Source organism: Geotrypetes seraphini, chromosome 1, assembly GCF_902459505.1.
Source record: "Geotrypetes seraphini chromosome 1, aGeoSer1.1, whole genome shotgun sequence".
Lineage (NCBI taxonomy): Eukaryota > Metazoa > Chordata > Amphibia > Gymnophiona > Dermophiidae > Geotrypetes > Geotrypetes seraphini.
Genome location: NC_047084.1, coordinates 503,863,163 through 503,887,078, shown reverse-complemented (window position 1 = coordinate 503,887,078; position 23,916 = coordinate 503,863,163). Strand labels below are relative to the sequence as shown.

Here is a 23,916-nt window from a genome sequence, read left to right as displayed (position 1 = left end):
CAGATGAATATTGCAGTGTGCTGATATGAACAGTGGATTCCCCTGATGCAGCTTGGTTGTCCAAGGGAAACAGTTATACTTCTGTAGGGACTTATTAAGGCATAAAAGTAGAAATGAGTGAGACCTGTGAGAAATGTATAACCAAGTTACCAGCTCATAGACATTGGAGGATCCCTATTGATTGGATTGAGATTCTCTAACGAAAAGTAATAGATTGATATCTATATACTACTGTTGATAAATGACACACATTTATTTTTTTTGAAAATGTGAGAACTTTGGAAGATTTGCTGCAATAACCTACAGTTTTGGGGGAAATTTAATAATAGAAATAAGATCAAAAGTGTGTGGTACTAAGTGGAGTTTTTTGGGTTTTTTTGTTTTTGAGATCTGTGATAATAGCTCCATTTTGTGCTCTAGGAGATAAAATAGAGGGTTTTTTTTCTCCACTATTGATTTATTAGACTAGTAGGGTAGGCTGGTTTTCATCACAATACATGATTTTTTTCAGCAGTTAATTATTTTGAAACATCTGTGCATGTAATATATTAGCTATTCTAACACATAACATATGAAAGCTGATCAATAAATAGTAATATTGTTATTCTGCTATCTATTATTACACTTAAAACAAAGATAATGCCCAAATTCCAAAACTAAGAGGCCTATTTACTAAAGTGCAGTAAGGGAAAATTAGGTACTTACCTTGATAATCTTCTTTCTAGTAAATAGGCATATCACTCTTGAACTTGTGGGTTGTGTACCTCTGATTGTGAGTTTTTACATTTTTCTGTTCCACCTCCCCTTGCTCTGGGCTATCCTGTAACTCCTCAGTTCGTATCAAATCAGATGGTCAGCCCTAAAGAAGAAAACATAATAGGAAGGGGTATGGGGAGTCTCTCCAAGAAACAAGTCTGTTCTGCTCATATCACAACATTTAACACTTAATAATCATGAAACATTTAAACATATAACGAGGTAGAACGAACAAGCCACCTCCTTGAGTGCAACCTGCACTAACAGACTTGGAGTTCTGAAAGATATTTCCCTGGTCTCTTCTAAATAGGAGTGGTCACCTGTGTCCTTGACTTTGATGGACAGAGGAAAGAAGTGAGCCATCAGGTAATACGGACATTTCTGAGACAGCAAGCAGGCTAACAAAACATCTGACAGGGCAGGCTCCAAGAATGATGTGCCTATTTACTAGAAAGAAAATTATCCCTTCTGGTGAAATAGGCACATCATTCTTGAAACTGAGACATATCAACGCAGTCCCCCAGAATCTAGGGCAAGACAGATGAACGCTCTGCACTGCTGTCCTTCCTTTGTATTTGCATGGAGCTCATATCAGCCAATTGGCTAGGTATGAATGCACTTGTATCCCCTCCTTATGGAGGTGTGCTGCTACTACGACCATCACCTTGGTGAAAGTGGGTGGCACAATGGCCAGCCCAAACAAAGGGTCACGAACTGGAAGTGCTGCTCCAGAACATGAAATCTCAAGACCTTCTGGTGATCTGGAAAACTTGGGATATGCATATTTGTTCACCAGATTTCTAGGTAATTAAAACATTCCTTTTGATTGTTTCTTCTCTCTTTTGTAAACTGCATGGATCTTTACGGTAATGTGGTATAGAAGCAAGCTTTTACGTTATGATATAGGCCTTTGTAAAATACAACGAAGAAAGAAATTCCCCCTACACCACGAAGGCAATGACTGACCTCACTGTTTCCATGTGGAAGCACAGTACAGTGGTACCTCGGTTTATGAATGCACTGGTTTGCGAGTTCAGAACGTGAACTCGCAGGCCTTGAGCAAGCGCAGATGCTCAAGGCCCAGCAGAAGAGGAGGCCGATCTTCGGGCACCGGCACCAAGCACAGGATATGCCGGTGCCCAGATGAGGGTAAGAAGCGGCGGGGGGGGGGGGGGGGCCCAATTGCATCGGGGGGGGGGGTGCCGGATCGTGGCGGGGGGGTGCCGGATCATGGCGGGGAGTGCCGGATCGCAGGGGGGGCCTTATGGGGGAGCAATGCCGATTCTCATGGGGGGAGAATGGGTGGGGAACATATCAAAGCAAGTTTCCATTATTTCCTATGGAGAAACTCGCTTTGATAAACGAGCATTTTGGATTACGAGCATGCTCTTGGAACGGATTATGCTCGTAATCCAAGGTACCACTGTATCTTCAGGGCAGCATTGACAGACTTCAGATCCAGAATCAGCCTCCAGTCTGAAGTGATCCTTGCCCACGTTTCCAATAAACCAACAACCTCCTTCCTATCCTTCGAGGTACAGCTCCTGACCTGGCATCAGAACTGCTTCTTGGGGGCCACTGAGTGGTGAGATCTTGAGGAATGGGGATGCTGAGCACCCCCCAAATCTCTGTCTTGAGCCTTGAAATTATCTCTGGACCGAAGATCCTCCAGAGTACTGCTGGAAGTACCTAGAGTCACTAAGATTACCTTGACCTGATCCCCTAGAAACCCTTGGTCTACTGTCTGGTAAAAACTTTGATTTATGATCCTGCACATTGGCCATAAGATTGTCAAGCCCTTTACCAAAGATCAATTGACCTTTAAAAGGCAATTTACTCAGTGTAGCCATAGAAGATAAATCTCCCATCCACTGACTGATCCAAAGCATTCTATGAGTGAAAATAGCATATGCAGAAACTTTGCTCAGGACCCTGAACAGATCAAACAGTGCATCTGCCATATAATCTACTTCTAACCTAAGAAACTGGGTATCCACGTCGGCATCCACTCCCGGAGCATGACGTAACCTCGAGCGGCAATCATGTGCAACCTATGACGACGCTGTTACCATCTTCAACCCCAACACCACAGCCTCAAATTACCTCTTAAGGACAAAATCCAGCCTTTTGGTCCTGTACATCTTTCAACACCACTCCCCCTTCACTAGGGAGCCCCCTTCACTCTTGGTAACCTGCACCACCAGGGAATCCACCTTTGGTGAAAAAAAAAACCAGCTGATGAAATTCAGTATCCACTCACTGAGTGAAGAAGAACTTTCTTACATTCGTACGGAATCTATCCCCTTTCAATTTTAGAGCATGCCCTCTCATTTTCTCTCCAAGGTAGAGAGAACCTGACGGCATTCTCTAAAATTGAAAGGGGATAGATTCCGTACGAATGTAAGAAAGTTCTTCTTCACTCAGAGAGTGGTAGAAAACTGGAACGCTCTTCCGGAGTTTGTCATAAGGGAAAACATCCTCCAGGGATTCAAGACAAAGTTAGACAAGTTCCTGCTGAACCAGAACGTACGCAGGTAGGGATAGTCTCAGTTAGGGCGCTAGTCTTTGACCAAGGACTACCGTGTGAGCGGACTGCTGGGCACAATGGACCACTGGTCTGACCCAGCAGTGGCAATTCTTATATTCTTATCCATCGGGCAATGTTTTGTCATGTCTTAGCCACCCAAAGGGGCTCCTCCAGTATCTCCCAATGGTCTGTCAGCATATTAGTAATGTCCGGATGGGAGAGAAAGCATGTGAGCCTTAGTGCTGCTCATAAGCGAGCACTGGACAGTAGAAGCCTGTGAAGGTTCTATCTTGTAATTCTTAGAAAGACTCATGTTCAAGCCAGGATGAATACTTGAACAGTGGGGTAGAAAATGTTTCCCAGAATGAGTCCCTTCTCTCAAAATGGGGGAAGGTTCTCAGTCTGCAATTTCAAATAAGTCAGATACAAAGGCTGTATAATAATCAGATATTCAGGTTTATTAATCTAAAATAACGTTATGTCTGGGGAGAGAAATATACCCTCAGACCTCCTGTCTTTCTTTCCAAAGGAGAGCTCTAATGTTTAAATATTTATACCTTATCTGACATTATTTTGATAATATATTTTAGAACACAATGGCAAAGTTGGTCGCATGGCCTGTTCTTTCCGGGAATAGATCACTACAGTGTATCTCAAACTTTGTGCCTCCTGAGATTCCTAATGTGCCGCGGCACATTAAGGAGGAATAGAGACGCCTGTCAGCTGACTACCCTTTGTGGTACAGTGCCAGCGCTGCCCAATTCACTGAAGGCCCCCTTCTCTCTAGCATCCTCCGGCTTCCCCCCTAGCCTCCCGGTCTCACCTTTAAAGCTAATTACAGCAGCTTGCAGAAGATTGCCAGTAGGTAAAATGATTTTATTTTCAATATAGTGATTGAAATGTGTCAGCTTTGAGAATTTATATCTACTTTGTATATTGTGTGTATATGAAAAATGAACGCAAAAAATTGCATTACAATTAGTAAAGGGGATGGGATTTGGGGCAGAGCTTGCGTGGGCCTAGGGAATTCTGTGGTTGGGGTACTCAGTTGATATTTGTTAGACTTAGGGGGTACTTAGCTTGAAGTAGTTGAGAAACACCGATATAGGCAATCAGCTGGCGCAAGTGCCTCTCCTTCTCTCCGGCCCTCTTCCCTGCTGGCACCCTCTACTGGCGTCTCAGGGCCCTTCTGGAGGGCCTCTGCACATGCGCAGACATCGACATGATGATGTCGCCCATATGCATGATGTCATCACTGCGACATCCGCACACTTCTGGGTGCCTCAAGCCATAGCCACTACCTTTAGTGTGCCCCAGCTCAAGAAAGTTTCAGAGACACTGGATCACTAGAACACTGCATAAACAATTTATTTTTGCACATACTTCCTCTTCTGTGCATGACACATTTATGAAAAACATACATTTGCCAATGTAATTTTTTATACAGTAGAATCGAAGCTATCTGGCACCCATGGGAATTGGTGGATACCAGATAACTGTTTTTCTGGTTAATCAAGAGTGTGTTAGAAACCTTGCCAGCACAGCAGTGGTCCTGAGCCACAAAGCCCTCCTCCCTCCTTCAAGCCCTGAAGTGGCAGAAGCAGGCGGCGGTCCTGAGCTGAGAACCCCCTCGCTCCCTCCTTCTCTCCCTTCCTTACCCGAAGCACAGCAGAAGGCAAGAGGCAGCCTCAAAACAGAAGTGACGCATCAGAGGAAATGCCCTGGCAGGGCAAGCTGTGAGCCTGCTGACCGCTGCGCTTCAGGTAAGGAAGGGAGAGAGGGAGGGAGGGAAGGAGGGAGCAAGGGGGTTTGCGGCTCAGGACCGCTGCCTGCTCTTGGCACTAAGGGGTTTGACAGAGGGAGGACTGCCACTGCTTGTAGTTCTTTAGGGCTTGAGGGAGGGAGGTTTACAGCTTAGGACCGCTGCCGCTTCGGGGGACTTTATTTTTCTCCACCAGCAATTTTTTTGCCGGTTGGATGAAAGTTCCAGTTAACTGAGATTCTACTGTATCACTACATATAATCAACTTTATAATGATCTTTACCAATTCAACCCAGTAGATGGCAGTATTTCACTTTTTTTAATTTCTAATGTCCTTTATCATGTCTTTCTATATCTCCTTATCAATTAGAAGCATCTGTCCTTCTGGAATAGCTAATTCTTTGTTTCTTTGCTATCTGTTTCCTCTCTAAAGCTGCCAGCTTCTTAAAAAATCTAATTTTCAGGAAAATATACCCAAGCCTTTCTTTATCTTAGCATATTTTCCTCTAACTCTGGGCTGTTTTCTATGAACTTCAGCTTGTATAACTTGCAAAACTAATATTTTTATTCAGCTTTGGTGTCCCAGCCAATTTATCTTAATGCCTTTACATAAGCTTGAGTGTGGTTTGAAAAACAGATCAAATATTACTCTTTAATTACACTGTCTCATGCACCTCTCTGCAGTCTCAGCTCATGTACCCAATTTAAAATACGTACCTCATTTCATTTCTTTATGTCACCAGCCATTCTAATCCAATAACTCATATTTCTAATGCAATACCGGACTATTTTTCCATACCTAAGAATCTCAAAATTCCTCATCACTCAGTAATAATCTCCACAAGGGCTGTGGGCTTAAACAGCCTGTGCACAGTTGGGACCTTTCTGAGATCAGGGCTGCCACCTGGTCAGGACCTGACCCTCCAAGGCACAATGCAGAATCCCCTAGTACTGAGGACCCAGACTGGGACAATAAAGGCATAAATATAGAATTTACTTCATCTCAGTCCTCTTCTGACTGTGCCCCCATATCTTGTGCATGGCTCTGCTGTGGGAAAAATGTACTCTTAGATGGGGGAACTCCTGAACTTCCATCACTGCAACCCTTGAGGAGTCTCTGCAACCACTCTAATTTAAATATGCTTCAAACATCATAAATTCTGGAGCAAAAGCCAGACCAAGATGCAGCAGCTCCTGTGTTCTCTCTAGGGTTTAATGGCAGATGCACGGTTGCTCTGCATCAGGGAAATACTTTCACCAGTTCCTAGCTCCAGTCAGAATTTTTTACTTGCAGCTTGATCATCTGAAACCCCATACCACCAAAGAGACTAGAGGATGCTGAGCCAGTGGGTCCTGCCCCCCACCCTCCGCCACGTGCCGTGAGGTAAATGGTGTGACGCTTATAGAAATTCTATGAACACTGAAACATTTACCTCGCTGGCCCATGATAGAAACCCTCTACTGCAGCTTTGAAAAAGCCAGCGAAAGTTTACAAACTTAAAGTTTATTTTTGCTAAAAATACAAATGGTGAAATGCTTTGGATGTTAAGGCTTGCGTAGACTTACACTGAAATCCAATGATGTACTATGGTGACAAAAGTGTATTTTAAATTACAGTCTGAAGTGTCTGGAAATATTTGGGAATATGATTTTATAATCTGGAAGATGCTGGGTATGACAGCCCCACTTCCCTTCCCCTCAACGTGCCTTGCTGACCTCATCTTACTAACACTGACATTGCCACAGGTGGGGCTTTTTGTCACTTCTTTTGGAATAAGCCAGGCATCCATGTGTACTAGTGTCATCATATAACTCCAGGTCATGTTAAGGGACATGGACAAGGACAGTCCTCAGCCAGCAATCCAGCACAAATTTGGCATGAATCCTGGGTATGCTCGTCTTAGGAGTCCGCCTAGACCGATTTTGAGCCAAATTGAGATGTTTTGATGTAGATAGAGGCTTTTATTCTAAAATTTGGAAATCTAAGGTAGCCACTGCAGCAGCGATTTTAGCATTGAAAATGGCCCATGGGAGCTAAATAAGGGGTAATCAAAAAATTTGGGGGGAATAGGATTTTTAGAGGTGAAGGACTCTGTCCTTAGCCCTAGAAACCTCCAAAAACTACTTTTAGAGACCTCCTTCCAATTTATCTCATAGACTGTTACTGCCAGTACTCATTGTGTCATGCAGGTGTTAGGAGCTGTAGCCAGAGATTCTCTGCCTCAGACAAGCCTGGAGACCTAGATAGCTTGCTTCTTTAGTACTACCAGCCGGACTAAGACCTCAAATCTCCACCGGAACTCAGGCACGAAGTTGGGTGGAGGAATGCACCCGATCCTGGTGAAAAACTGCCACAGGGCCACTCAGCCTGCACTCATGCTTTCTGCGACCAAAACCTGGAGCGAGCCTTACTCCCAAAGGAATGGTCCCTGAACTTCCAGACTATTAATGCAGGCTGGCCAAGCAGGTGCCCTGCAAAGCAGGCTGCCTCTTGGCTACGGACTACTGTGTTCTCTTGCAGCCAGAGATGTCCCGTAACTGGGATCCACTGCAGCACCGAAAAGCCTCACGACTGGATAAAAAACTCAAAAATAAAGGAAAAATAAACATGAGCAGAACAGACAATTCTCCTACCATCTTGCGTGTGGAGAGTAAAACTGAGGAGCTACAGAACAGCCTACAGTGAGAGGAGGCAGAGCAGAAAAATATAGATGAGGCTCCCTACATTAGATCTTGTAATCAGAGGTACACAACACACAGGTTCAAGAATGATGTGCCTATTGCACTAGAAAAAAATAATATGTGAATCATCACACAGTAACTCAGTTTACAGCCACAGCACTTAGCATATGCCAATTAACACACCAATAGAGTATATCTATAAGGAGCCCCATAGATTTAGGAGCAAGAAGGTACATAAATGCCAGTTTTCTAGTTATTTATATAGGAAAATGGCCTCTTACAAAAGACCAACTACCAGAAAAGTACACGCCATGCTTTAATGGCATGTAATTTGCCAGTGGGTGTGCACACGGGTGGGGCATACAAGTATGCACATAAATTATAAAATACTACAATTCATGTATGTTCATGAATACATCTAATTAATGTCATCAAAATGTCAGAAATAATCTCACATTTATGCAGCACTTCATTCATCCAGAGTTACAGACTGTCTTAGTGATCCTCAGCGGGCCACCAGGCACTCAAACTTCTTTCATAGTGCCGGGCTTTATTCTCCCATTCATCATTGGATCCAATTTAATAATTTATTTAAATACTTTTACTGTTTATAATTTAATATTAAATCTTAAATAAATATGTACTGAAAGTACTTAGCTGTGCAAAGATGCTTTCTACAGGGGTAGAGTCACCAACATGTTTTGCCCATGTGTTTCAAAGGGCTTTTTCAAGGCTACCACTCCCTACTTTCAACCATTCAAACCGACCATAGCGTCTGGTAAAGAATCAACCATTCAAACCGACCATAGCATCGGTTTGAATGGTTGAAAGTAGGGAGTGGTAGCCTTGAAAAAGCCCTTTGAAACACACGGGCGAAACATGTTGGTGACTCTACCCCTGTAGAAAGCATCTTTGCACAGCTAAGTACTTTCAGTACATATTTATTTAAGATTTAATATTAAATTATAAACAGTAAATGTATTTAAATAAATTATTAAATTGGATCCGATGACGAATGGGAGCATAAAGCCCGGCACTATGAAAGAAGTTTGAGTGCCTGGTGGCCCGCTGAGGATCAATAAGACAGTCTGTAACTCTGGATGAATGAAGTGCTGCATAAATGTGAGATTAGTTCTGACATTTTGATGACGTTAATTATTGGATGGTTCTTCATTGAAGTGTGTTGAAATAGTGCCAAAGGTTTATATCAGGGGTAGGGAACTCCGGTCCTCGAGAGCCGTATTCCAGTCGGGTTTTCTGGATTTCCCCAATGTATCAATGATTGTTTTTAAGTGATGTATTTATTATTATTATTGTGAATGAATATATTTTAACACTTAATGTAATGTTGAAAATGAATAAAGAAGGTTTAAAAAAAAAAAAAAAAAAAAGATTTCCCCAATGAATATGCATGAGATCTATTTGCACGCACTGCTTTCAATGCATATTCATTGGGGAAATTTGAAAACCCGACTGGAATACGGCTCTCGAGGACCGGAGTACCCTACCCCTAGTTTACATGAATACATCTAGGCATGGACATTTACACCAGCAACAAGACTGGTGTAAGTAGTCTTGCCAAGAGGTACACACATGTGCTCTCTGTCTCTTGTGCTAGTACTCTGTCAAGAAAAGTAGATGCCTATATTTTTTTTAACAGAATAGATTAAAATATGCACTATAACCAGAACTTACAGAAAATATCCTCTTAAACACAGTGTACAGAAAACTTTGTGATTGTTTAACTATTTAGTATGACACTTGAAAATATGTACAATAGTATATAACAGGGTTTTCCTTAGCTAATTCATAATTTGTGTTCAAAATATCTTCCTTCAACCTTGATTAAATAACAGTTTTTCATTATGAAGGATATAAATGCAATCATTTTTGTAACTTGTATTTCTTGAGATGGAAATACAGGCTGTTTGCTGAAGGAATCCTACCTCCAGGAGGTAAACTGTACATCTGAGCAACTGGGCCTGTAACCGGTATGACAGGTAGCTCAAAATGGAACACACTTCTTATGGTTGGCAGAGGAAGACGGTTCTTTGGGAAACATTTTCTCATGATCAAGCTGGACATGTTGACCAGGGGATCCAACGTTCTTACTGCCAGGCATTCCTAAAAGAAAGAAAAGAGTGCACATGGGGAGATATTTTACTTGGAATACTTAACTGTTCTGCTACACTTGGGTGGAACTTTTTAATATATCAAGGGGCTTCTAGAGCCTCTTCCTGTATGTCACTGAAAGAGAGCTCTACGTTTTAAATAGAGAGTTATACAAGGACAGAAATTTCACCCATCCCCAATGAAATCTAACTCATTCCCATCTGTACCCGTTAAGATCCATTCCATTCCTACCCATCCCCACCTGTACCCACAGGTGTTGACTATTATTTACTTGCTTGCAGTTCTCTATTTCCTCCCAACTCTAATAACCTCTAATGGGTTTTTGATGGTATTCACTAGTGCTGCCCGATTCAGGAAAAAAAAATTTGATTCGATTCAGCCTATTGAATTGGTTTTCCCGATTCGATTCGAGTTTCCTGCCCAATTGGGTGTTTTTTTCAAACATCCTGGTGGGTTTATTTTATAGCCTCTTTACCCCCTTTGCCTTCTCCTAACCACACTGGCACTGTGGTGTAAACAAACAAAAAAAGACTTTTCCTCTCTCTGTTAAATCCTAGCTCATTTTTGCAGTCTAACACCAGCTCTGGCAGGATACAAGTTTCAAATCTGACATATTGTAATCATAAAACAGAAAATAAAATTATTTTTTCTACCTTTTATTGTCTGATCATTATTCAAATCTTGTTGGTCCCAGGCTCTGGTTGTTTTGATAACATGCATGCCAGCGTCTCCTTCTTTCTCCATGCTAACCATCCATCTGTCATCTCCATCCTCCCTTTCCGTCATCTCCATCCTCCCCTTCCGTTTCCCTTCCCTCCCCGGAGGTCTGGCATCTTTCTTTTTTTTCGTCTCCATCCACAGATCTACCTTTTCTCAACTACTCTTTCATCCAGCATTTCTCCCTCCTTCCCCACTACCCCAGGGTCCACCATCTCTCCCTTTCTTTTCCCAACTAGCCCCCTATCCAGTATCTCTAGCCCCCCCCTCCACACCATCCCTTGTGTCCAACTTCTCTCCCTTTCTGTTCCTTCCCTCCCTAAATCCATTGCCCACCATCTCTCTCCCTCTCCTCTGTTTTTAGATCCATTATTTCTTCCCCTCCAAAGTCCGGCATATGCACATCTCTTTGAAACCCTCCCTTCCCTCCCTCCGTGTACTTCTACACCAGGGCCCCCTTCCCCTGAAGGTCTGTCCCCCCTGAAGGCCTGCATCCCACCCCTGCAGGCCTGTGCCACCATCCCTGAAGGCCTGTCACCACCCTTAAAGGCTTGTACCCCCTAAAGGCCTGGCCTGTTCCCCCTTTGAAGGCCTGTCCCCCCCTTAAAGGCCTGTCCCCCCGCCTTGAAGGTCTGCACCCCCCCTATGAAGGCCTGCACCGCCCAAGGCCTGTCCCACCCCCCACCCTGAAGGACTGTGCACCCCCCCCCCCCCGGGAAGGCCTCTGTTCCACCTGGCCTCCTCGCACCATTTACCTTATAGGTGAAGCCTGCAGAGCAGATTGCGGTTCTAGTGTCTTTGCAAACTGCTTTGAGCTGTTTCCTCTGCTGCGGTCCTGCCCCTCTGACATCAGAGGCAGGATAGCGGTGGAGGAAACAGCCTCGAAGCAGTTTGCAAAGACACTAGTACCGCGATCTGCTGTACAGGCTTCACCTATAAGGTAAACGGTGTGGGGAGGCCAGGGGAGAAGCCGGACACCAGGATGGGATATCGAACACCGGGGGGGGAGAACCGAACACCAGGGGGGGAAGCCGACAGCAGCACTTCCTGACTGACCCTCCCTCCTTGCACTCTAAAGCACGTGCGGCAGTGGCTGGCCAGCAAGAGCAGCGCTGCCGCTCCTGCTTTAGGGGGCGAGGAGGGAGGGTCCAAATCGGGAAGCCAATTTTTTTTGTTTTAAATCGATTCAAATCGATTCACCCAAAGTGAATCGGGCAGCACTAGTATTCAATGGCGTACCTAGCATATGTGATACCCGGGGCCCATCATTTTTTGACACCCCCCATGTATATGAAAAATATGATTTTTAGTAATAATCCACATATCGCACAACAAGAGTGTACCTAGGAAAAGACAGCATCTTAAACACTGCAGTGAGCACTAGAACACCAACACATACATTGTAAAACTAAACAAACCAGATCCTGCACAGTCAATTGATCCTGTACAGTCGATATTATCAGAAAGCCATGTCCCTTTCATACACACAGACAGATACACCCTTGCCCAATATGGAATAATCACAAACTAAAAATAAAAATATGTAGACAAAAGTTAAACTGAACTGCCAAGAAATCAGACTCTGCATACAATGCAACACCACAAAAACAGTAATACATGTCCTCTAATACTGTGCAAAATATAAAGACAGTAGATATAAATTTGAAAAAACTGATACATAACAATCACCACTTTACAAATTAACAAATAAAAATAAAACAAATAATGAGAAATAAGAAAATACCATTTTATTGGACTAATCCCCGTAAGCTCGGTCCTCATCCCCACAAACCACCTGATTCCATCCACACAAGCCTTGAATTGTTTTATATTGAACTTATTATATTAAAGTATAAAAAGAAACAATTGTCAATTTATAAATCAGCGTCTTTTCCCCACTCTCTGTTCCCCATTTCCCTTCAGCGTCCTCAGCCCACTCTCTCTCCACTTTCCTTCAGCGCACACACATAAAAACAAGCAAGTAATTTTATATCATTTTCATTCTATTCATTCATAGAAATTAAAGTCTAAATAATGCTAGTCACATAACAAAACATGATTTTACAAAAATAATTCCCTGCACAGTCAAGTCTGCAAGGATTACTAGATGTCTTTCAGCAGCTCCCCTCTCTCCCCCCCTTACCTTCGTGGCCAAGTCAAAATGATCTACCAACAATAACATTTTAAAAACACAAAGCACACTGTACGCAGAGAAAATGTTAATTATCATTTATATTCTGCAGGTTTTCAAAGAGGTCAAGGCAGATGACTTTGTATAGTTGTCACCTCAGTAACAACTATACAAAAATAGACAAATATACTCCCTCCCTTTTTGCTAAACCACGATAGCGTTTTTTAGCGCAGGGAGCTGCTCTCGATGCTGATAGGCTCCCTGCGCTAAAAATTGCTATTGCAGTTTAGTAAAAGGGGCCAATAGTGCAAAATATAGACAGCATATATAAATTCTCAAAATGGACACATTTTGATCATTAAATTGAAAATAAAATAATTTTTCCTACCTTTGTTTGGTAATTTCATCAGTCTCTGGTTGCACTTTATTCTTCTGACAGTGCATCCAATTATTTCTTCCCTTCTTTCAGCCTCCTGTATGCTTCTTCTCCTCCAACTTTTTCTTTGTTTCATCCTGTCCCCTTCTTTCTTTCTCTCTCCATGCCCCCTTTCTTTCTGTATGTCTGTCTTTCTCTCTCTCTCTGTGCCCCATTTCTTTCTTTCACCCTGCCCCCTTCTTTCTCTCTCCATGCCACCTTTCTTTCTGTATATCTGTCTTTCTCTCTCTCTCTCCGTGCCCCATTTCTTTCTTTCACCCTGCCCCCTTCTTTCTCTCTCCATGCCCCCTTTCTTTCTGTATGTCTGTCTTTCTCTCTCTCTCTGTGCCCCATTTCTTTCTTTCTTTCATCCTGCCCCCTTCTTTCTCTCTCCATGCCCCTTTTCTTTCTCTATGTCTGTCTTTCTCTCTCTCCCCATGCCCCATTTTTTTTCTTTCTTTCACCCTGCCCCCTTTCTTTCTTTCTGGATCCCTGTCCCCCCCTTTCTTTCTTTCTGGATCCATGCCCCCCTTTCTTTCTTTCTGACTCCCTGTCTCCCCCCCCATCTTTCTTTCTTTCTCCCTGCCCTCCCCCATGCCACCGCCGCCACCACCACCATGCTGCCACCACCGGGGAAAGGCTGCCACTGGCCATCGGATACAGGCCGGCGCCAAATTCTCCCTGCTTCATTTCCCACGGGCCGACCAACTCTGGCTGTCCGACGTCAATTCTAACGTCGGAGAGGACGTTCCGGGCCAGCCAGGCAGCGATTGGCTGGCCCGGAACGTCCTCTCCGATGTCAGAATTGACGTCGGATGGCTATAGTTGGTCAGCCCCCGGGAAACGAAGCAGGGCGAATTCGGAGGGAGGGAGAACAGGCGTCGGCTTCTTTCTGATGACGGCAATGGCAGGCCAGCTGTGCACCCCCTTGGGGCCGTGCACCCGGGGCGGACCTCCCCCCCACGTCCCCCCTAGGTACGCCACTGCTAGTATTCACTCCGGGTAATTCTCTATTATTGATGAGTGATTCCCTAACCTCACTGTCCTACATTTGCGAGTAAAATTTTCCAACAGGTCTAAGCTGTCCTAGACTTACTTTCTGGTCAGTGCTTGAGCGCTGATTGGCTCAGGCATTGATAAGAAAGTAAGGTTTGACTGCTCAGACTTGCCAGAAAATTTTGCCCCCATCAAGCAACCCCCCCCCTCCCAACGGAAGTGATGCCCACTCTCTTCAAAATGGTGGGCCTTCCCCTTCCCAGTGTATCCTGGGATATGCTGGGGAGGGCCTAAGTCTCTGACTAGCCCAGTTTGCTTAAAGCCCTTTCAATAGGATCTGCGTACCACGATCTGCGAGGCCAATCTGGAGCCACCAGAATGACGCAGCCCAGATATGAGTCATGATCCTCCGAATGACTTGGCTGACCATTGGCCAAGGAGGAAAGACATACAGGAGAATCTCCTGAGAGCACGGCTGCAGCAGAGTGTCGAGCCCCTCACTTCAGGGCTCAGATCTGCAACTGAAGATGCGAACTGCTTCCTTGTTTCTTGCTGTTGCCATGAGGTCGAAGTGAGGCCGCCCCCAGCGCTCCACAATCACTTGGAACACTTCCAGGGACAGAACCCACTCGCCCAGATCCAGAATCTGTCTGCTGAGGAAGTTTGCTTGAACGTTATCCATTCCCGCCACATGCACTGCTGTCAGCCCCAGAAGATGAAGTTCCGCCCAAAGAAAAAGAAGGCTGGCCTCCTGACGAAGAGGAGTGCTCTTGGTCCTTCCCTGGCGACTGACAAAGGCTACTTCCGTCACATTGTCAGAGAAGACCCTGACAGCTTGGCCCCTCATAGTCTTCTGCAATCTCATCAGAGCTAGACGAATGGCCCTGAGCTCCAGCCAGTTGATGGACCACTTTCTCTGAGAGGGTGTCCAACAACACTGAACAGGACAACAATTGCAATGGGCTCCCCAGCCCTGAAGGCTGGCATCCGTCATCACCACGATCCAGGAGGCAACTTGGGTGCCATTTACTAAATCCATCCCTATGTTCTGAGCTCTGGGAAAGTAGCTCCGTCTCTGCATCACTGAATAATGTAGTGTGCTTATGTGCTTGACTCAATCTTTCTTGTCAACAAAAAATGACAGATTTCCTTCATGCTAATCTATGGGTGTTGTTCACCACCCAGGCCTCAAAAGCATGCTAGCAGATCTGATTTTCAGGCTATTCCAAAATGAATATACATAAGACCTGGTTGCATCTGTTCAGAATTACCACCCTGATTGGCATATGCAAATGAGTCTCATGCGTATTCATTTCAAATGTTTGCACAGCAGACCACCTAAGATGCCCCCCAATGGTTCGCTTGACAAACACATATCTGCAGTGAATGACTTCGACAGCTGGAAAATGGAAAGAGAAGGCCAGCGCTTACCTGTGAAGTGTTATACATAATTTTCATGCCATTACAATCGAGGAACGCTTTCCTTCCCAGTTTGATATTTGTCACAGACTTGATGCACTGTAAAATGCCCTTCCGAACTGGCATGTGTCTGTGCCGGATGTCATTGCGGTGCCAGTCGACATAAATAGACAACAGCAACTCCACATAGTTTCTATCCACCGCTTTCCTGCCATTTGTTCCTTGGTGACAACAAAGAGTTAAAAGAACGCACAGGTATCATAAGTGATGCTTTCTAGTGAATCTCCACAGTCTTAAGTTGTCAAACACGGCAAACACAAGTTAACAGCTTACATATACTTTCTTATTTTGTTTAATGTCCATTTTAAGGAAAATCTAGTCCATCCAGTCTAGTCATACTTTTAACTATTTCGTCAAATAACACTTCTTACGTTTCTACTCTAAAGCAGAGAATTTTAAAGCAGCATTATTGTAAACAATATCAACCCAACTTATAGAAACTATCCCAGAATGGGAAGTTTCATCCAGCATGAGGTGCTACATATAGCACTGCTGAACTAGGGGGGGGGAATAAAAGGAACAGGAGTTAAATGGAGGACCAGGTTATGACCAGAGGGTAGATGAGTCACTGATTTTTGCTTGTTGATGTGACAGATATTTAGAAGTCACAAAAAAATGAGAATAATTTTCAAACAAGCAAACAGCTACAGAGAGGCTCATTTGATCTTTATTGTCCTCAGTGGCCAGAGATAATATTTGAGAACATGAGGATGTGATAAAACATTTTGCTCTAAAAGCTTCCAGGCATGGAAAACTACTGTATATACTTGAATATAAACCGAGATTTGGGGGCCCAAAAAATGGCTCAAAAATGGGGGCCTTGGTTTATATTTCGGTCAGCGCTGACCCGCTCCTCTTCCCGAACCTGTTGCAGGCCTTTGCTGGGCCTGCGGTAAGACCTGGTGGTCCATCAGTGGGCCGGGACAGGAGAGATTCTTTCCTTCTCCTGCAGGAGTGACCTTCCTTCGCTCCTGCCCATGCAAAGCCGCTAGCGAATTGACTGCTGCAAATTTTGTCGGGATAGCAAGAACTCCCGGCAGCCAATTAGCTAGTGGCTCTGCACAGGTAGAAGCGAAGGAAGGTTGCTCCTGCTGAGGTTTGCTGCTGGACCACCAGGGACTCAAAAGGTACATGGAGGGAGATAAAAGCTGTTTAGAGATGGCTGGGGTAGGAGACGGAAGGGATCCCTCCTGTTCCGGCACAACGATGGACCACCAGGGATTTTAAAGGTGCGGGGGGGGGGGGGGAACGGTTACAAAATTGTTTAAGTTGGCTGGGCGGGAGACAGGAGAAATCTCGCCTGTCCTGGCCCACCAGGATTTACAGTAGGCCTAGTGAAGGCCTATAAGGCATTGGGAGGGAGGACAGGGTACAGAAACTAGCAGGACAAGAATGAGGGGGGCTGGGTACAGAGACTGGCAGGGGGAGGGGGGATGGATGCAGATGCTGGCTGGGCAGGGAGTGAGGGGGACTGGGTGCAGAGACTGGCATGGCAGGCAAGGGAGTAAGGGAGGGGACTGGATGCAGAACCTGCAGAGCGGGCAAACAGGGTGCCAAGCCTAGCACCCTTCCTCCCCCCTACCCCCACCCTGATTTATATTCGAGTCAATCTTTTTTCCTCTTTTTTGGGGAAAAAAGGTTATCTCGGTTTATATTCAAGTATATATGGTATATCTCTTTATTCTGGGGCAATATTAAACAGGGGGGGTTGGGGAGTTTGGTTTAACAGATATACAACTGTGTGTGTAAAAATACTAAGATTTACCAAAAGAAGAGTGAGCTAAATATAAATAAATACACAAAAATTTCCTTACCCCTCTATCCTTGACTTGCTCCCTATATCCCTACATCTATAAGATGGGGATGTAGTTTAGTAGTGGTAGTTTGTATACAGAAAATACATACAGCAATTCCATTTTCAAATCACTGTGTATTTCAGGTGTATTTTCACCTACCTGAAAGCAAACATGTAGGTATGAGGGTGTGCTGAAAAGTTCTCAGCCGAACCAAGAAGATAATGAGGTGGATATGGCTCAATCAATGATCTGAAACAATGTCAAAACATATAATTTTGTTTCTGCAAATTGACACTTAATGAAATAAGATAACACTCTTTTCAACTACAGTGGTAAAATAACACTCAGAATTTAGGAAGTTGGTTGGTTGGGCTGAGAACTTTTCAGTACCCCCTCATACAAAGACATCAGCATTGTTCATTCCCCTTGAAATTTCCCTTCAAGAAAAAGGCCTATAGGCAAGCACCCATTGGCAGTGTCAAAATTATCCTCTAAATATTCTGAGCAGAAATATCCTTAGAGTTCTAAACACAGGGCTGGCTCTACCACTGAGTAATTTGTGGGTTTTCTGAACACAGGACTAGATTCACTAAGCTCACCGATTGTGTCCCGACCAGTTTGTGAGCCTTCTCTGACCCCGAACCGATTCACTAACCTCCTGCCCAATCCGCACCCAATCCGATCCGCACATGCCAATGATGGGAAATGGCATGCATAAGTAGAAAGGCAGCGATTCACTAAACAGAAGTTGGAACTCCGATTGGGCTTGCCGATCCAAAAAGAAGCGATTGCTGAGGACCAGTCGCTCACGTCCTTGCCGACTGTCCTGCTCTCTGCCGCCTTGAAATCCAAGCCCTGCAGCCCTGAAATCCCAGTATCAAAAATAAAACCATCAAAATAAAACATCTCCCTTGTGCAAAAAGCGCCCTGCTCTCTACCACCCTGCCTCTCTGCGAGCCCGTGGTTTTAACCCGCGGTTTTAAAGCGGGGCTGCACTGCGTGTTCTGTTCTGTTGTTCCAGTCTGGCTGCAAAGCTTGTTCTGTTCCATTGATTCTCGTGGGGCCAGCGAATGCAGCCACCCCTCCCCCTTTCATTTTGACTTCAAGCTTGTACGGAGAGCAGGCACATGCGCGGATCATATCTACAGGCAAAGAGAATGGTCTGCACATGCATCTGGATCGCTTTGCAGCGATCCGTGGGGTCGCTAAGGGGCGTGCGTCCGATCACTTCAATTGCACGAGGACGCTGTAGTGAATCGGTCGCCTGGCAAAACTTGGTGACTCTTCGCCCACGGATCGCCCAGATCAGTGAGCTTTAGTGAATCTAGGCCTTAGTCCTGCTTTTCAGCCTCTCCTGACTCATACAAAGGAGGCCCCATCAGACTCCGGACTTGGCCCTGCAATCCCTCCACAGGTTATGCTGTTTGAACACTTACTTGACTTGAGCAATGCAGCAAGGGTGTCTAAAGTAACCCTGTCAATGTAACAAGAAAACAAAGAATGAGTCAGTCATCAAAACAAAGCAATCCTTGAGGCAACTTTCCAGATCAGTTAACACATCATAGAGACTCGCCTCCCCCAAAGCACTTTCTTGGAGAAACCATGCAATTACACTAACTCAGTCACTACAAATTAATTGTCAAGCTCCTTGTTTTTACTGACATACTTGTAAGCAGCATTTCAGTGCATAGTATCTGACATGGATTCACACTGATTTGGTGCGCATTCATTTTATTAGTGTGTCTTAAAATATTTAGTGCGTGCTAAATCAATTTAATTCACATTAACCTATGAATTAGTTTGTGTTAAGTCAATTAATGCACATTCAAAGGTTTTTACTAAAACAAAAGTGTGAAATGAAGTCAAACACACAAAACCAAAAATAGTGTGTGGGGCCAGCTCTGTGGGTGCCAGAGTACCCCCAATATTATTTCCAGCACTGCCAAAACATCAGAGCTGAAATCTTCCCAATGTAGAGCTGCAGGGTAGAGAATGACGCAAGGAAAAAATTTGTCTCTGTCCCCATCCCCACCCCATCCTCACGAACTCGGTTCCCCTCCCTGCCCCATCCCAGCAAGCCATCATTCTGATCCCATCTGCACAAGCCTCGAATAGTTTTGATTTTATACTGAACTGATTTTATTAAAGTACAAAAAGAAACAATATTCTGTATAATTGTCATTTTAAAAACACAAATAATACAGAGCAAGGATCAACAAAACCCCTGTCTCCTCTTCCCAAATATCCCCTCCACTATAGAGAAAATTGAATAATCAAAATGATTACAGAATGCTACACAGAAACATTATGCTAACAGAATACTGCAGTCACACATGACAGGAAGAGTGTAGGGAAGTGCAACTAGAGCCACTGCCCCCTGTTCAGAGGGAGCCCTAAGCCAGCTGGAAGATAAAGAAACACAGCCTGGGCTTTGCAGTCCCCAGTTATATTTAACACCAGCTCTAGCAAAATACATATTTCAAATCTGATATATTCTAATCACAAAATAGAAAATATTTTTTTTCTACCTTTTGTTGTCTCATCATTTTATTCTTTAAATGATGTTGGTCTCAGGCGATGGTCTCTGTTTGTTTGTTTTTTTGTCTCCTATTTGACATTTCTTCTTTCTCCATGCTCACCATCCATCTTCTATCTCTGTGAATGTATTGCTTCCCATATTCAGCATCTCCTTTCTCTATGTATCCTATACATCCCTTTTTAATTTTTCCCCTGTGCCCATCTCCCTGCCTTCATCATCTCACGATTCTATGATCCCCTCCCCGTGTACAATATCATTCCTTTATATCCCTATGCCTCCCCACCCCATCCAGCATCTTCCTTCTGTGTTCTTATTCTCCCTCATGTCTAGCCATCTTTTCTCTGTGTCCATATACCCTCCCATGTCTAGTATTACACCTCTGGTCCATATACCACCCACCCCCATGCAGATGCAGCATTTACTTTTTGTCCCTGTTCCTATGCTCCCATCCATGCCCACCATCTCCCCTCTTTTTGTATATCTCCCTGTGTTCAGCTTCTCCCCTCTCTTACACAAATTTGTCTCACACTCTCCCTTCCCTCCCTCCGCTATGTTTAATATTTCATTCACTCTTCCTTTATCCCCTTAGTTCAGCTTTTCTTTCACTTTCCTTCTCTCTCTTCCTCCCTGCAGGTCCCTTTCCTCTAGCCCCCTTCCCATGGGTACACCTCTATTCCCCCCATCAGTACCCAGGTGTGGGTCTAGCACCTCTCCCTTCCCTTCAGCTCCACTCTTCCCACCACATGGACCCAGCACCTGTTTCCCTTCTCCCCATCAATCACCAGACCAGATCCAGCAACTGTCTCCGTTCCTTTCATCTCCAGCCAGTCTAGTAGCCCATGCAACCCCCCCCTTCGCGGGTGTAGCAGCAGCCCCCCTTGCAAGTTAAGCTGCACCCTCCCTCCCTATTGTGGGTCCAACAGCCCCCCCTGCCCAGGCTGTACTACCGGATGTATTTTGTTTTTCCTTTTTTTTTTTCTTTGCTGGGCGAAGGGAAATTTGTTGTGAGTTACAAGTTGAGCACCCTCAAACATTTAAAAAAAATTGGCTTCTATGGTGTTGGAGCAGGAAAGTATTTGCCTGCGAACATCCCTAAAAGCTGAGAAACAAGTGAACTACCGCCATGTTGCAATGCTCTGATGTGTACTTTCTGCCGCACCCTCATTGCTGGACAAAAGTACAATATCCTGAAACTGAAAACCCTTTCCAGCTTTAGTCATCTTCAGAGTAGTACCGTATGTACAAGTTGGACATATCCTTCCCCCACAAGTTCTACAATGTCTCTTTGCCAAATGACAATGCAAAAGCTCTGCAAGAATCGAAGTGCAACCAGAGGTGCAGCCAAAGGAAGATAACGTGAAGATAAAACTGGATATTTATGATCATTAAAAGCTATTTTTATACTTGCTTAAGGTTTATTGCCTATGTAGTAGTAGTACTTATGAATCAAAGGCTTTGGTAGTGTGGAGGAACATTTTTGATATGAAGGGGCATTTCCAAAACATATGTCTAAGTCTGATTTGGACATTTGGCGCTAGACGTCCAAAGTCATCAGTAAGAAAATGCCTATTTTTGAAAGGCAAACCACCATACGTTTAGAAATAATTCTTTTTTTCAATCCTCTATCTGGACGTCCAGACCGCCAGGACATCTATCTTTATACCACATTTTCGACCAAAATTTTGTTCATGTCCCAAATGCCTATATTTTGATTTCTCGGTATTTAAGCTATTAGTCCAATCACTGGTACTGAGTCATCTCAACTATTGTAACATTGTCTACTTGGCAGGTGTCAAAAAACTATTTCCAGGATGCAAATTATACAGAACACCGCAGCTAGACATTTTCGGACTGAACAAGTTCCATCATGTTACCCCTTTGTTTTGGGAATTACATTGGTTACTGGTTGAGGCACGCATTGTTTTCAAGCTAGGTTTATTTATTATAAAAGTCCTGATGGGTCAAGTTTTTCAGCTTCCACTCAAAAATATTCTCATAAAACCCATGCTTTATTTGTTTATCCATCGGTGAAGAGTTGTAAGTTTAAAATGTATCATGAACGTATGCTTTTGTATCAGGCTGCTTTTTGGGATAAGGATTTTAAGCAGTTGTTTACTGTTTCATTTTCTTATTTAGAAGACACTTGAAAACCTATTTGTTTTCTAGGTTCTTAGGCAATTAGTTTTCATCTTAATTCCCTAAATGTTACATTTTATTTATGGTATCTTTTACAAAGCCACACAGCAACAGCCCCAAAGCCCTTTAAATTTCTATGGGCTTTGGGGCCCTTAGCGCAGCGCAGCCACTAGCGCGCCTTTGTAAAAGAGGCCATTAGTCTTTTATAAACCGCATAGAACTGCAAAGTTATGAGGTCTAGAAATTGATTTTATGTTTATGTTTATGCCCAGAACAAGACCATTTGGACGTGGGAGGGGCTAGTCCTGTAATGGACATGGCAACAGAGCAGTGGGGCACCTTAATGGTCAGTGCTGTGAACATTACATAAAGATAAACATCTCACTTCCTTAGGTTATGGTGAGCCCCCCAAAACACACCTCTCTACCACCCAAATAGCAATGAAAGCTGCAGGTGGCACCTATAGGGCAATAGGTTTAAGGGGGGGGGGGGTTGGGGAGGCTCACATTTTCCACCATGAATGTAGTGGTTAGAGTGGCTTATGGGACTTGTTACTTCTCTACGGTCCACTACTCCACCCACCAAGCTACTTAAGACACCTGTGTGGAGCTTCCTATACCAGGTGTAGACTTTCCCATATCAGGTTCTGATGTTCTGGAGACAGATATATACATGTGTATTCTGATCTTTGTGGGTGTGAGGGGGGTCCGTGAGCACTGGGGGAGTATGGGGGTATCTTACCTTGATGCATGCAGTGGTCAGTTTGGGCACCTTTGTGGCACTTAGATCCTTCTAAAACAGGTCTAGTTTCAAACGTGTAAGTTATGGCCAGGATGTCTTGCAAAATGTTTGATTGCAGCAAGACGTCCATGTCTAACCCACCAATAACACTCCTCCACCATGCCCATCTCATGCTCTGAATGTACAGAGGCTGGAACACCTCACTAGACGTACAGAAAAATGGTTTTGATTATTGGCACTTGGACATCCTGGCGATTAGGACATCCAAGTGCTGATTTAGGATGTTTTTTAGACTTCTATGTCTCTTGATTATGGGCCCCTAAGTCTGAGTTTGGAGAAAATGTCTTGAGCTAGCAAGACATCTTATCTTTTTTTTTTTTTTTCTTCCTGAAAATGACCTGCTAGACTTCTTAGCCTAGCTAGACATCTATCCTTTTTGGCAAAATAAGACATCCGGATGAAACATGTCCAAAACAAGCTATTTGCATATAGGAGTGGCCAGCATTTTTTAATGGACTGGCCACACAGACATGCTAGCAAAGCAGTGGGGCACCTTAGAGGGCATTGCTGTGAACTTTACATAAAGGGTGCCAGATATATCTCATTATAATCCCCTTATGTTTGGTGAGCTCTCCAAAACTCCCCCCAAATCTACTATGCCCACTACCACCCCAATAGCCCTTATGGTTCCAGGTGTCACCTATATAGCTGTACAGTAGGATTTTTGTGGGCTCACACTTTCCATCATAAATGTAGTGGTTAGAGCGGAATATGGGTCTGGGTCCCCCTCTCTATGGTTCACTACTCTGCCCATCAGACTACTCCAGACTAGAGAGCTGCACGGGAATGGGGATGACGGGAATCCCGCAGGACCCGCGGGGATCCCGTGGGTTCCCCCCTTGGGTCAGGGGGATCCCATGGGGACACCCTCTTGGGTTGCAGGGATCCAGTGGGGACCCCCCCTTGTGGTCTCGGTGATCCCGCGGGGTTGGAGACAGCGAGAGGCTCCTCTTCTTTTCCTGCCTGTAGCACACAGACGTAGCTGACCGGAAGTCTCCTCCTGAAGTCAGAGCTGGCGTTGGAGGGAAGGCTCCCTGTCAGTCACG

General features: G+C 44.4%; 1 protein-coding gene across 4 annotated transcripts in view; it reads right to left on the bottom strand.

Annotated features, from left to right (window-relative positions):
- The window catches only part of AGTPBP1 (ATP/GTP binding protein 1), a 325,031-nt gene that overhangs the window by 149,307 nt on the left and 151,808 nt on the right, over positions 1-23,916 (bottom strand). For all 4 annotated transcript variants that reach the window (XM_033927773.1, XM_033927782.1, XM_033927801.1 and 1 more), the window contains 3 exons: positions 18,831-18,868; positions 15,551-15,759; positions 9,674-9,851 (listed from right to left, as the gene is read on the bottom strand). In XM_033927773.1, coding sequence (XP_033783664.1) covers positions 9,674-9,851; positions 15,551-15,759; positions 18,831-18,868 — 425 coding nt within the window. The remainder of the gene's footprint in view (positions 1-9,673; positions 9,852-15,550; positions 15,760-18,830; positions 18,869-23,916) is intronic.